The 15,189-nt window shown below is 47.7% G+C and overlaps 1 protein-coding gene across 1 annotated transcript in view; it reads right to left on the bottom strand.

Annotated features, from left to right (window-relative positions):
* LOC138976721 (Na(+)/citrate cotransporter-like) overlaps nucleotides 1-14,900 on the bottom strand; it is a 20,927-nt gene extending 6,027 nt beyond the window's left edge. The window contains exons 1-6 of the mRNA XM_070349592.1: nucleotides 14,830-14,900; nucleotides 14,488-14,566; nucleotides 12,810-13,139; nucleotides 5,132-5,347; nucleotides 1,986-2,090; nucleotides 865-974 (exon numbers count right to left, since the gene is read on the bottom strand). Coding sequence (XP_070205693.1) covers nucleotides 865-974; nucleotides 1,986-2,090; nucleotides 5,132-5,347; nucleotides 12,810-13,139; nucleotides 14,488-14,566; nucleotides 14,830-14,839 — 850 coding nt within the window. The 5' untranslated portion in view covers nucleotides 14,840-14,900. The remainder of the gene's footprint in view (nucleotides 1-864; nucleotides 975-1,985; nucleotides 2,091-5,131; nucleotides 5,348-12,809; nucleotides 13,140-14,487; nucleotides 14,567-14,829) is intronic.
* Between the last annotated feature and the right edge of the window lie 289 nt (nucleotides 14,901-15,189).

The following is a 15,189-nucleotide window of genomic DNA, read 5'->3' as shown; positions in this document are numbered from 1 at the left end:
AATCTTGTTTAAACCAATGGGACCAATGAAATGTACAGATTTCAGACATGTTTTGCGTGAGGTTTGAGGCTTCAACATCGTATGTGACTTGGAGGAAACAAACGAACTCCCAGCAAAACTTGAACTAACCTAGCACACACAAAGGAAAAATGGACAAGGAAGTTAGAATTATGGATCGGTCACTAAATTCATTGTGAATGTTTCTGATTGTGTAACGTGCCGGGAGACATGTGTCTCATCTTTAACTGTCTTTATACACTTGAGTTCTGGTAGCTCAGTTGGTCGAGCACTGGACTTGTAATCTATGGCCACGGGTTCGAATCCAGGCACGGGTCAACATTATGTGCAGACTCAGAGACGTTATCAATGCCCCGCCCCCCCCCCCCCCCCCCCCCCCATCGGCATTCTGCCATACGTGCAGGTGCCTGATTTAAACTGTTTTATTCAACGTTTGTGCATTATTATCAACAGGTGCCTGATCACATCTAAACAAGCCCACACTGACCTGGGTAGCGCGACTCTGTTGCTGCTAGCTTTCCACTCGGAGGCAGCGACCCGAGTTTCCCAGCAATGTGATGACAAATTAATTGAAAATGAAAATGGAAAAAAAAAGTCAAGTGCTAACGTCCCTTACTGTTTTAACGAGCAGTACGTGTCCACACATGTCCCTGAACAGGTTAAGCCTTCATCAGCCACTGCTGCCATCCAGGGCGTTGAATTCCATCTGAATCTCTATTTTATACAGTTATCTAATTAGCCCTGTGCTGCAAAAAGTGCATGATTCTGGGAAGAGCTTCTGTAAAATATACTCCAAGTAACCAAAAAGCCTTCACCGAAATGGACGATTGAGAAAGGATTACTTACACGCGTCCTTATCGTCGTCACCACGGCAACAGAATATTCGCGGACGTTGCCTGGGAAACACGAAGAGACTGAGGGCCACCAGGACAGCTGGAACTGCGTCACTGACGTAACTGACACAACAATAAATTCATCCGTGACGTCACTTAACGTCACTCCGATGTCACCGACATAACGGTCACATTAGTCCGATAGAGTTGTCTCAATAGCCACATAACTCCAATGTCACTGACATAACGGTAAAGAAACTCCCACGTCACTGACTCAACAGCCACACACACACACACACACACACACCACACACACACACACACCACACACACACACACACACACACCACACACACACTCCGACACACACACACACACGCACACACACACACACGCGCACGCACGCACGCACGCACACACACCAACACACACACACACACACACACACACACACACACACACACACACACACACACGTCTTACCATGTCCAAGACCTTGATGTCACCATGGGTAAAGACGATGGCGTTGGGGGGCGTGGCTACAGGCAGCATAAAGGCAAAGAACGAAGCCACGGCAGACACACCTTACCCTTTAAGGCCCGTCCAGACACTCCCGGCCGACCCTGTCCACATTTGACTTATGCTCAAAACGGCGCACCGCGTCGTGCTATGATCGCGAAGCGTTATTTGCAGAAGAATAGCGCGTGTTCTAATTTCTATGACACAGACATAGAACGACGGAAATTTGACCAATCAGAGCAAACCAGAGCGATGACGTCAGCTGCTCGCGGCGCGGCAGTCGAATGCAACTGAACCTTCTTGTCAGGTGACCCGCTTGACTGATACCGCGTTGTGAAAAGAATCGTCGATGTGTGGCCACTCGGCAAATCCCGCGCGACGCACAAAACGGCCTGCGGCGCATAGAGCGTAAAACGGCAGCCAAGTCTGGACAGGGCTTTAGGGAAGAGGACAGACCAGCCAGTGAAGACGCCAGGAGAACGGATAAGCCACAGTAAGACCAACGCCAGGAAACACACACACACACACACACACACACACACACACACACACACACACACACACACACACACACACACACACACACACACACACACACACACACACACACCTTACCCTTTAGGGAAGAGGACAGACCAGCCAGTGAAGACGCCAGGAGAACGGGTCAGCCACAGTAAGACCAACGCCACGAAATGACCCAGCACCACCTTCTCTGCAAAACTGAAATAAACAGTTTGTTGTGGAATATGTTTATCGTTCATAGGTTTTGGTTTTTGGTTGGTATTGCTGCAGTTGTTGATTTGATTTCTTGTCGCTCTCTCTCTCTCTCTCTCTCTCTCTCTCTCTCTCTCTCTCTCTCTCTCTCTCTCTCTCTCTCTCTCTCTCTCTCTCTCTCTCTCTCTCTCTCTCTCTCTCTCTCTCTCTCTCTCTTTCTCTCCACCCTCTCCACCCCTCCCTCTCTCTTTCCCTCTCTCTTTCTCTTTCTCTCCACCCTCTCTCTCTCTCTCTCTCTCTCTCTCTCTCTCTCTCTCTCTCTCTCTCTCTCTCTCTCTCTCTCTCTCTCTCTCTCTCTCTCTCTTTCTCCCTTTCTCTCACCATTTGCTCTTTTACTTTTTCCCTCCACACCTCTTACCCACCCCCACCCCCCGCCTCTCCTACACACACCCCTCTCTCACTCTCACCTCATGTGACCCAGCTTTCTATGTTCACGTCTCAAGAACTCTTCCAGCCCCCGCCTCTCCTACACACACCCCTCTCTCACTCTCACCTCATGTGACCCAGCTTTTTATGTTCACGTCTCAAGAACTCTTCCAGCCCCCGCCTCTCCTACACACACCCCTCTCTCACTCTCACCTCATGTGACCCAGCTTTTTATGTTCACGTCTCAAGAACTCTTCCAGCCCCCGCCTCTCCTACACACACCCCTCTCTCACTCTCACCTCATGTGACCCAGCTTTCTATGTTCACGTCTCAAGAACTCTTCCAGCCCCCGCCTCTCCTACACACACCCCTCTCTCACTCTCACCTCATGTGACCCAGCTTTCTATGTTCACGTCTCAAGAACTCTTCCAGCCCCCGCCTCTCCTACACACACCCCTCTCTCACTCTCACCTCATGTGACCCAGCTTTCTATGTTCACGTCTCAAGAACTCTTCCAGCCCCCGCCTCTCCTACACACACCCCTCTCTCACTCTCACCTCATGTGACCCAGCTTTCTATGTTCACGTCTCAAGAACTCTTCCAGCCCCCGCCTCTCCTACACACACCCCTCTCTCACTCTCACCTCATGTGACCCAGCTTTTTATGTTCACGTCTCAAGAACTCTTCCAGCCCCCGCCTCTCCTACACACACCCCTCTCTCACTCTCACCTCATGTGACCCAGCTTTTTATGTTCACGTCTCAAGAACTCTTCCAGCCCCCGCCTCTCCTACACACACCCCTCTCTCACTCTCACCTCATGTGACCCAGCTTTCTATGTTCACGTCTCAAGAACTCTTCCAGCCCCCGCCTCTCCTACACACACCCCTCTATCACTCTCACCTCATGTGACCCAGCTTTCTATGTTCACGTCTCAAGAACTCTTCCAGCCCCCGCCTCTCCTACACACACCCCTCTCTCACTCTCACCTCATGTGACCCAGCTTTCTATGTTCACGTCTCAAGAACTCTTCCAGCCCCCGCCTCTCCTACACACACCCCTCTCTCACTCTCACCTCATGTGACCCAGCTTTCTATGTTCACGTCTCAAGAACTCTTCCAGCCCCCGCCTCTCCTACACACACCCCTCTATCACTCTCACCTCATGTGACCCAGCTTTCTATGTTCACGTCTCAAGAACTCTTCCAGCCCCCGCCTCTCCTACACACACCCCTCTCTCACTCTCACCTCATGTGACCCAGCTTTCTATGTTCACGTCTCAAGAACTCTTCCAGCCCCCGCCTCTCCTACACACACCCCTCTCTCACTCTCACCTCATGTGACCCAGCTTTCTATGTTCACGTCTCAAGAACTCTTCCAGCCCCCGCCTCTCCTACACACACCCCTCTCTCACTCTCACCTCATGTGACCCAGCTTTCTATGTTCACGTCTCAAGAACTCTTCCAGCCCCCGCCTCTCCTACACACACCCCTCTATCACTCTCACCTCATGTGACCCAGCTTTCTATGTTCACGTCTCAAGAACTCTTCCAGCCCCCGCCTCTCCTACACACACCCCTCTCTCACTCTCACCTCATGTGACCCAGCTTTCTATGTTCACGTCTCAAGAACTCTTCCAGCCCCCGCCTCTCCTACACACACCCCTCTCTCACTCTCACCTCATGTGACCCAGCTTTCTATGTTCACGTCTCAAGAACTCTTCCAGCCCCCGCCTCTCCTACACACACCCCTCTATCACTCTCACCTCATGTGACCCAGCTTTCTATGTTCACGTCTCAAGAACTCTTCCAGCCCCCGCCTCTCCTACACACACCCCTCTCTCACTCTCACCTCATGTGACCCAGCTTTCTATGTTCACGTCTCAAGAACTCTTCCAGCCCCCGCCTCTCCTACACACACCCCTCTCTCACTCTCACCTCATGTGACCCAGCTTTCTATGTTCACGTCTCAAGAACTCTTCCAGCCCCCGCCTCTCCTACACACACCCCTCTATCACTCTCACCTCATGTGACCCAGCTTTCTATGTTCACGTCTCAAGAACTCTTCCAGCCCCCGCCTCTCCTACACACACCCCTCTCTCACTCTCACCTCATGTGACCCAGCTTTCTATGTTCACGTCTCAAGAACTCTTCCAGCCCCCGCCTCTCCTACACACACCCCTCTCTCACTCTCACCTCATGTGACCCAGCTTTCTATGTTCACGTCTCAAGAACTCTTCCAGCCCCCGCCTCTCCTACACACACCCCTCTCTCACTCTCACCTCATGTGACCCAGCTTTCTATGTTCACGTCTCAAGAACTCTTCCAGCCCCCGCCTCTCCTACACACACCCCTCTATCACTCTCACCTCATGTGACCCAGCTTTCTATGTTCACGTCTCAAGAACTCTTCCAGCCCCCGCCTCTCCTACACACACCCCTCTCTCACTCTCACCTCATGTGACCCAGCTTTCTATGTTCACGTCTCAAGAACTCTTCCAGCCCCCGCCTCTCCTACACACACCCCTCTCTCACTCTCACCTCATGTGACCCAGCTTTCTATGTTCACGTCTCAAGAACTCTTCCAGCCCCCGCCTCTCCTACACACACCCCTCTCTCACTCTCACCTCATGTGACCCAGCTTTTTATGTTCACGTCTCAAGAACTCTTCCAGCCTTCTGTCTTCCTCCGCGTGTGTCTGTCTTCGGCACAGCAGGGTGGTCTTCACCCCGAAGAAGTAGAGCTGGAGCCAGAGCCAGGTGAGAGCCAGACTGAGCGCCGCCACGGGGGTGCCGAACGCCATCCACGACACGAACGACACCTCGTCGTCCCCCTCCGACAGGCTGAAAGACGGTAGTGGTACAGTGGGGTGACAAGGTTACAACGGTGGAATCCTGTGTTTCAAACACTTGTCACATTCACTTACCTCTCCCTCCGACAGACTAAAAGACGACAGTGGTACAGTGGGGTGACAAGGTTACAACGTTGGAATCCTGTGTTTCAAACACTTGTCACATTCACTTACCTCTCCCTCCGACAGACTAAAAGACGACAGTGGTACTGTGGGATGACAAGGTTACAACGTTGGAATCCTGTGTTTCAAAACACATGTCACTTTCAATTACCTTGCCAGAAGGTTCTTGAACACGATGTTGGTACCTACCCTATACGAAGGACACCTCGTCGTCCCCCTTCGACAAGCTGAAAGACGACAGTGGTACAGTTGGAATCCTGTGTTTCAAACACATGTCGCATTCATAAGGTTCTCGAACACAATTTTGGTACCCTTTACGAAGGACACCTCGTCGTCTTACTCCGACAGCTCGAAAGACTACAGTGGAACACCCCCCCCCCCCTCCACCCTCCCCCACCCACCCATGCCCTTTTAAGGCTCCCTTTAAGACCTTGCTTTGAAAGCCCCTATTTAAGACCCGTTTTTCTTAGATTTTCTATTCATAACCTCTATAAATTTACCTCAATTAGAAGACTTACCCTATTTGAGACCTGATTTTTTTTCAGATTTTCGGAGAGCCTTGTTCATTCCTTACCGTCTTGACGAAATGAGGCCATCCCTCCACTTGCCTTATACAAAACATCAGCAATCCGAGTACTTTCTGTGCATAGTGCAAATTCTTTAAATGAGTTAAATTCTTAAAAAGCATATATCTTACCACTGCTCGCGTATTTTTTTACACAGTATGTTAGTATCCTACACTTTAATCAGACTGCACCATTTTTACACAGTATGTTAGTATCCTACACTTTAATCAGACTGCACCATTTTCACAGTATGTTAGTATCCTACACTGTAATCAGACTGCACCATTTTCACAGTATGTTAGTATCCTACACTTTAATCAGACTGCACCATTTTCACAAAGGAGGAAAACAATCGTGTGGAGATTTGTCGCAATATTCATAATGACGCAATGTTCATAATGACGCAATGTTCATAATGACGCAATGTGAAAATGTCGCCTTTATAGATGTAACCGAGTGCCGAAACACTACGATCACCTCGGGAAGCGAAGTGCAATCAAACAGGATTGAAAATGTTAGGGCTAATTTCTTAGCCCTATAAAAACTGTTATGTAAACCCGAAGGTTTCCATGAACATACAGACAAGTTAAAATTAATATTAAAAGTCCTACGGTTTTGAGCCATTAAGGACTTGAGTGTTTGTCCGCTTTCAAAAAGAGGAAAGAAAGAAACAAAAAATAAGGAGAGGAGGGCAGGGGGTGGGGTTGAGTTGATAATGCTCTGTGGAATTTGTTAAAATGAAAAGTAGTTAAGATGTTTCTTGGTAAGAATTATAAGTCTGTATTCTATATCTTGAATAACGGGCTTGTAATATTATTTTTTTTTTTATTTCAAATCGAGTTAAAAAGTGGAACCTTTCAGGATCACCAATAAAACCAAATAGATGAGCAAGTAAGAGGAACACGAACAATAAATCTCAAAACTTTTTACAAATAAAAGGATTAAGATGTAAGCCACGAAGGCCGTGGTAATAAAAACAATATGTACAGTTTGGCGACTAGTGGGCCTTGGGTGAGGATATGTTGTCTAGAAGGTAGTCGCTGGAATCAGGAGGGATGGCGGGAGCCACTCGACCTCAAACTGAAACACGCTGATGTGATAATCTGGGCTTAGTTATACCCACAGCCCCATGTCCGAGTCCCTGACCAGTCGGCACAGCAGCAAGCTGTGTGACCAGCCTAGAGAACTGCTACTGCGCAGATAATCCTGGGGACTCAGACCATGGAGCTGCATATGGTCATATAAGGTTTTAAAGGTAATTCTATTTGTAGCGCATGGAGCGAAAATGTGTTGAAATGAATAGGGTTCTCCACAATGGCAGGACTTGTTAAAGATATGGAAGCGGCAGCCGCCGGCACGGAGGCGTCTGAAGATAGTGAGGAGGTTTGTTGGGAGATCGGGGTGTAGATCGTTCATATCAATGGGTTGATAGGACAGAGATGTTACGTACTGACTTCGAATGAGTTTACGGATTTTACTGTAGAACTCGGTTACTGAGTAGCCGATGTTAGTGTTAGCTGGGCTAGATTCTGCCGCTTCTTTGGCAGCGACATCCGCCAGTTCATTTCCCCGGACCCCTACGTGAGAGGGGACCCAGAGAAATGATACGGATGTGCCGGATGAGATTAACTGGTGACATATAAAGAGGATTTCTCTTTGTAGCTCTGCCCGATTTGATGTGTTTCGATGCAGAGCTTGTAATGAAGAGCGCGAGTCAGAGCAGAAAACTACCGCACGCGGTGTGACTGGGAGGTCATTTATAAAAGTGCATGCCATGAGCAAGGCAAATAGCTCGGCTGAGAATATGGAGATGTCTTTATTAAGAGTATATTTCCTTGAGATTTTGAGATCTGGGATCACAAAGGCGCAGCCAACGCTGCCGTCTGCAAATTTGGATCCGTCAGTAAAGACTTTTAAATGCTCCGAGAATTTGTAGTTTAGGGTTTCTTTTGTAACAGTAGCTAGGTAGACGGGGTTATCTTTTTTGGTAGTATTATCTTCACTGTCGTATATGATAGTAGGGGTTTCCTCAAGCCAAGGCGGGTAGGAGGGCGGGGGGACCCTGGCCAGCTCACTGACCTTCACCCCGCTATCGGCTAGAATGCGGTTTACTGTGTCGGATAAGGGTAGCGTTTTGGCCAAGAGTTGAGTGCTATGTTTGGTGTTGGCCTCATAATTTTGGTGCTGAGGAAAAAAGTCAGTCAGGACCTCGCAGGCAGAGTTCTCTACCGCGTGGGCTCTGACAGCATACTGAGCTGAACGGAGTTTTATCTCATCCACAAGGGGCAGCCACCCACACTCGCTGTAGACTCGACTCTTACTCGCTTGTTGGGAGAGTCCCAGAGCTATTTTGAGCGCCCTGCACTCTATAATAGCCAGTTTTTTCATGAGCGCCGGGCGCGTCGCGAAATAAGCTTCGCACCCGTAAAGGAGGCGGGAGCGAATTAATGCCCGCACTACCTCTGTGACACACTTACGCCCTCTGGCCCAGGATTGGGACGCCAGGTAGCGTATGATATAAAGATCCTTGTTGGCCTTATTGATCAGATGTTCGATATGACTGGTCCAGTTAAGTCGGGTATCGATGATAACGCCGAGGAACTTAACTTCTGAGCTCGGTTTGATAATATCACAACCTATCTTTATACTGCAGTTCCTGTACAGTTGTCTACGGGAGACAACAAGAAAGACTGTTTTATTTGAGGCTAGTTGGAAGCCGTTGGTGTACATATATTGACAGAGGTTGTCGATTTTAGTTTGGTAAGAAGATAAGTCAACAGTGTTGGTAACTCTGTTATGGCGTGGTCTATTAGTGTCTATTAAGGCGAGGTCGTCCGCATACAGAAGTACACTGGCACCGTCAACCTTAACAGAAGTAATGTCATAGAGCATGATGCTGAATAAGTTTGGCGCGATGATACTGCCCTGGGGAACCCCCATGTCCAGCGCATGGGTTTCGGACACCGAAGAGCCCACCCGGACAGACATCTTGCGATTGCTGATGAAGTTTTTGATGAATTGGTACATGTGGCCAGAGACACCGATTCTGCCGAGTTTTAGGAGTAGACGAGCATGCCAGACGCTGTCGTACGCAGATTTAATATCAAAGAAGGTTCCAAGAAGAGAATTATTACTATGTGCCAAGGTCTTTTTGATTTTTTCAGTGACGTGCACAATGTGGTCCGCACACGAACGACCTTGCCTAAAACCTGCCTGGCATGTAGGAATGATATTGTGTTTATTGAGGTGGAACTCCAGCCTCTGGTTCACCACACGCTCAAAGATCTTGCTGAGGTGGGGGGTTAGTGATATGGGGCGGTAACTGCCAGGTAGATTGCCCGGTTTTCCGCTCTTCAATACTGCTACTACTTGTGAGTCTGACCACGCTGCGGGGATAGTATCCTTTAACCAGCATAGGTTGAAAAACTGAGTGAGCAACTTAACAAAGTTAGGTGGTAGATGTTTTATCATGTGATATGATATTGGGTCTAAACCTGTGGATTTTTTTGGGTCTTTCACAGAAGAGATGGCGTTTTGGACTTCTTTTGCCTTAAACATGCAGTTTATAGGCAACTGGTTGTCATCTGGGGGGTATGTGAAACCCTTCTCCTGATCTAACCTATAATTGAGTCGTTCAGTATCTAGGGATTTTGATTGACTATTTTTGGCAAAGGTATCTGCTAATAGGTTTGCCTTTTCAGAGTCAGTTGTGGTCATTTTATCACCCGATAGTAGTGGCTTTTCTTTAGTTCTGTATCTACATTTAAATCTGCGGATTTTCTTCCAGATTTTGCCACAGTCTTTGTAATCTTTAGTTTCTTTGTGGACAAAGTTTTCCCAGTTTTGAAGTTTAGCCTCAGCGGTGATCTGGTTAAATTGTATTTCAGCTGACTTCATATTCGTGAAGTTAGCGTCTGAGCAGTGCCTGAGATATGTCCTAATGTGATATCGCTTGTTTGCCAAGGCTTCATCACAGTCTGCATTCCACCACTCATTCCTTTTGGCCTTACAGTTAGGATTTACTGATTTAAGCGGAATGTGATTATTGGCAGCAGTGAGTATACATTGACGTATGTTATTGTAAGAGGCTTCGATGTCATCCGTAAGGAGAGTTTCCTCCCTGACACCCTCGAGCTCCGCACGGAAGCTGTCCCAATTTGCCTGTTTGTAATTGTACTTTTTTCTGACCTCCGAGTTATTGCGATTAGGGGCGAAGTGGCGGAAGGTAAGAACAATGGGTAAGTGATCGGAGCCGAGGGCGTCCGGGAAAACGTTCCAGTCGATGTCAGTGACTATGGCATTTGAGCAAAGGGAGAGATCGATTGCTGACGGGGAATGGTCAGCTCTGTCTGGAAGTCTGGTTGCCGAGCCATCGTTTAGTATACAAAAGTCAGTTTCCAAAATGACGTCAGCAAGGTTGCTATTGGCATGTTTGTATCTAGGGTTAGCAGAGTCCCACAGAGGGTGGTGATTATTAAAATCACCCATCACGCACCAGTGTGCCCTGCCATGATCCAGGGATTTTAGCCAGTCGGTAGTTCCTTTTTTATTACACCCGTGGGGGTAATATATGTTAACTATGTTGAGGTTTTTGGATCCTTTTATTTCGATTTCAACAGCACATGTACTGAGATTTTCTGAACTAGGGATGAGAGGTGCAAAGGGTTTGTAATTTAAGGAAGACTTTAGATAAATAGCTGTTTGAATGAGTTGCCCTGAGCCCTTTTGCTCTACTATGGGAGGGAAGTCAAAACCATCTATAGAAGGCAGTAGGGAGCGTTTTCTCTTGACTGACTGGATAACTAAGATGTCAGCAGAGTGATTTGATATATAATTATATAGCTGAGAGAAGTTAGAGTTGATAGAGCGACAGTTCCACTGTAATATGATAAATCCGTGACCGCTTTCACCTTGTTCAGCCATTTTAACACGCACAAAGAAGGTAAGTTAAAGGGCAGATTTAAAATAGGTTAAAAAGTGGTTTTAACAGCTTTCATATCCGTCACGGACAACTGCTTGGCACCAGCAAGAGCGCCCAGCGCCAGAGTGGCGCCGCCCGGAATGAAGCGTTCAACCTTGGTGTTGGAGAGTTGTGTGTATGTAGCTGAGAGGGAGTCGATCAGGTCGAGAGGACTCTGCATCTGTCTGGCCTTAACCATGAAGCCGAGGCACTGCTCGATGAAACCTTGAAGGCCTCTTTGTTGTTCATTTAAATTTGCATATTGCTCTCCTGTTTTTAGCTTATCTAGTGCAGCGTCGGCTAGCTCAAGCTCTGCCTTCTCCTGCTCCTCCCTCATCTGCTGCTTTATTTCCTGTTCAGTTTTAAGTTTGTATTCTCTGAATCTCTGGGCCAATCCCTCCTCCATTCTCCCCATCAACCTCTCGAAGAGCTGCTCTTCTTTCGAGTCCTCCTTCCTGTTCTGGGCTTTGCGTAGGAGGGAGGCCTTTAACCCGGGGGTCCCATGAAGCGGCGCCTCTGCCCGAGCCGTCTGAGACTTACAGGGCGCCTGGGGGCCAGGATTTGGATTTTGCGAAGTTGTTTGGTGCTTCGCGGTTGCAGCAGAACTGTCCGCATGAACTGGAAGGAGTGTATTGTCATGTTCGGTCATTTTGTTTTTGATTTCTTGTATTTTATTTACTTGCCCACCCAGGGGGGGTCTCTGGACAGCCAAAGAGTACCCGGACCGGGGGATTGAGGTCCGCCGGATCGGTTGCGGAGGGGGACGCCAGAAGGAGTCCCTCATTTCCGCTGGGGCAGTCGCTGTTTTATTTTGTTGTTTGGCGAGCTCGCGCCGCGCCCGATCCAGGGCCTCAGAATATGGTATGTATGCTGCCGACCTGATCTTATTGGCCTGCAGCCTCAGTCTCATTTCCGGGCATCCAAGATAAGCGGCGGAATGCTCGCCCTTGCAGTTTACGCAATGTTTGGCCTTGGTGCACGTCGCTCCGTCGTGGCCCTTGGAGCCACATCGGGGGCAGAGCTGCACTTTTGATTTGCATTGTTGTTTTAGGTGCGATAGTCTCTGGCACTTCGTACAGCGCCGCACTGGAGGAGTGTAGGGTTCGACGCCGTACACCTCACTCTCCAGAACGACGCTGTCTGGAAGAATTGCCGTTGTAAACGTGACACGGACCGCCTGAGACGGTTTCCCATCCCTAAGGAGAACACGGCGAAAAGATCGAACCGAGGAGGGGCCCTTTTCTACAAGACTCCCATCCTCCATCCGGACGCGCACGCCCACTGCCATCTCAGACAGGTCTACATACAGACAATCGGAAACCACCAGACCCTATCACAAACAGAATTCTACAATACACCGGTGTTGACTTTAAAGGCCAACAACTCGGGTGCAGAGTCTGTTGTGAAAGGAGCGGTAGCCTCCCCTGTCACATAATAATGAATAGCCACTTGTAAGGCTGTCCATAACTTGATACTTTTTACTTTTAAGGTACGGTGTCCACCCGCCTCCATTTTGACCCATAAGTCATTCAAATATCACTTTTAAGTACTAAAAACACTCTTTCTGAGGATTTTTTGTATCAAGAACCTTGAAACAAAACTTGAAAAGCTTGCCAGAGAAACAACACTTAATTTCCGTGACATCTCTGTCCTTAAAAATAAAATTGCCCGAAGAACTGCACAGTTCGGTTGGGGTTTGAAAAGATGACCTCACACACCGGGAATACTTTATCGCCAGAAAACGACTCCAAATAGGCTTCCCAGATACTATATCTTCAAGTAAATGTCACCATTTTCACGCTTACCTTTCCACATAGTTCTTGAAGACGATGTTAGGCCCAGTCCCAGTGAGAGTAGCCACGCCCCCTATGTTGGCCGAATAGCAGACGCTGAGGCACAGAGCTTTCACCAAGTTGGCCGATTTCTCGTCCATTGCTTCAACATTGAGGTCAATCTCTTTGTCGTCATCATCGTCTTCGTCGCTGTCATCGCTGTCCTGAACAGTTTTTGTGTTCTTTTCTGAAGAGTTGGCGGTTTTGTTGTTGCTGTGTTTGGTTTGACGCAGACCAGTATTCTCTTTGTCGTCTGCAAGGTCGTCGGATTTTGTGTTGCCGTTGGTTTCCACAAGTATTTCCCTAGAAGAACCGAATGCTGAATCAGTTTAAGTTAGTATTACACATCAGACGGGCGCTGTGGCGGGGTGGTAAGACGTCGGCCTCTGAATCGGAAGGTCGAGGGTTCGAATCCCGGCCGCGGCCGCCTGGTGGGTTAAGTGTGGAGAATTTTAACTTATGTGCAGACCCATAGTGGCTAGTGGCTTATCCCCCTTTGTGTGTACACGCAAGCACAAGACCAAAATTAATGCGCACGGAAAAGATCCTGTAATCCATGTCAGAGTTCGGTGGGTTATAGAAACACAAAAATACCCAGCATGCGTCCTCCGAAAGCGGCGTATGGCTGCCTTAATGGCGGGGTAAAAACGGTCATACATGTAAAATTCCACTCGTGCAAAAACACGAGTGTACGTGGGAGTTTCAGCCCGCGAACGCAGACAAAAAAAAGTATTACACACTCATGCACTGCAGGTTTCGGAATATACCTGTAGAATGATATTCCCAAATAGGGATGTGTGTAAGTGTGCTTAAGAATCTTAAAGTATTTAAAGTTAAAAAAAAAGTGCATGTGGTCTTCTGTAGAAAAGACTGAAGAGGTAAAGAAGTCTCACTTTGAATAATAACCTACAGACAAAGCATTGATAAGTACTATGGAAAAGTGCAATACCTGAAGAATGATATTCCCAAATAGGGATGTGTTTAAGTGTGCTAAAGTAGAAAAGTGCAAGTGAACTTATGTAGAAGAGTAGAAGCAAAGAAGACTGACTTTCAATAAGAACCTACAGACATGGCGGTGCAAAGTACGAGGTGTAAAATGAAAAAAAAGCATTCGTTTAGACTGTAGTTGATAACGATAGATTCATTTGATATGTGTATTGTGAACGTGATTTGTTTTCAATGTGTATTGTTGCTGTTATTAAGATTATTATATTTAAGATTGTAATGCGCTTAGAGCTATTTTAGGATTTGCGCCCTATAAAATACCCTTATTATCATTATCATTATTATTCGGAACGTAAAGACAAAGCAATGTGATACATGTTCTTCGTCATGTTTCCCAAGCTTAAGCCAGTCTTTAGCGTCATCTTTTTCCTACAGTGAATAAAAACGGGCAAGGTATTCGACGACTTCAATGAAACTATCCATGTCAAACAATATCCATGAGGCCCCAGGTTCAAGAAACTTGAGTCATGTGCCAGCAGGGGATTGGTTCCACATGCATAACTCTAACTTACTCTATTGCACATAAAGTGTGCATTTAGAGCGCTTTACTTCCCTTTATTTATCAGAGGAGAGAAGTTTTGAACAGCAGGTCAAATGCGACGCAGTACTAGATCGAGTTTCCATATCTATTTCCCACAATGCTCACCTTTCTTCCACCCCCTTCTCCAGGGCAGCCAGCTCCACGTCCTCGCCACTGCCCATGGGCCAGGAGAACTCGGCTTCCTCTGACCACAAAGCAAAAGGAACGAGTTTCAGTGTGTGGTTTTGCATACGTTTACAATAGCCAATAGCAGTTTATTCTGTAAACGCACTGAAAGAAAACTATATTCGTATAGGAGCAATGTGTGTGTGTGTGTGTGTGTGTGTGTGTGTGTGTGTGTGTGTGTGTGTGTGTGTGTGTGTGTGTATATGTACGTATATATGTATGTGCGTGTGTGTATAATCTTTACTCCATTCTAACAGCAACAGCCCGCCATACATTGCTCACTGTCTTGCATAAGGCGCGTCTGGTGTCTGTGTTGGCGCTGCGCCTTGAAGAATCTGGCCAGCGGGGCGCGTGCTATGAGTCATACTTTACTCCATTCTGACAGCAACAGCCCGCCATACATTACTCACTGTCTTGCATTAGGCGCGTCTGGTGTCTGTGTTGGCGCTGCGCCTTGAAGAATCTGGCCAGCAGGGCGCGTGCTATGAGTCATACTTTACTCCATTTTGACAGCAACAGCCCGCCATACATCACTCACTGTCTTGCATTAGGCGCGTCTGGTGTCTGTGTTGGCGCTGCGCCTTGAAGAGTCTGGCCAGCAGGGCGCGTGCTATGAGTCATACTTTACTCCATTCTGACAGC

The sequence above is a fragment of the Littorina saxatilis genome, linkage group LG9 (assembly GCF_037325665.1).
Source record: "Littorina saxatilis isolate snail1 linkage group LG9, US_GU_Lsax_2.0, whole genome shotgun sequence".
Lineage (NCBI taxonomy): Eukaryota > Metazoa > Mollusca > Gastropoda > Littorinimorpha > Littorinidae > Littorina > Littorina saxatilis.
Note: the sequence above shows the minus strand (reverse complement) of the source record. Positions and strands in the feature narration are given on the sequence as shown.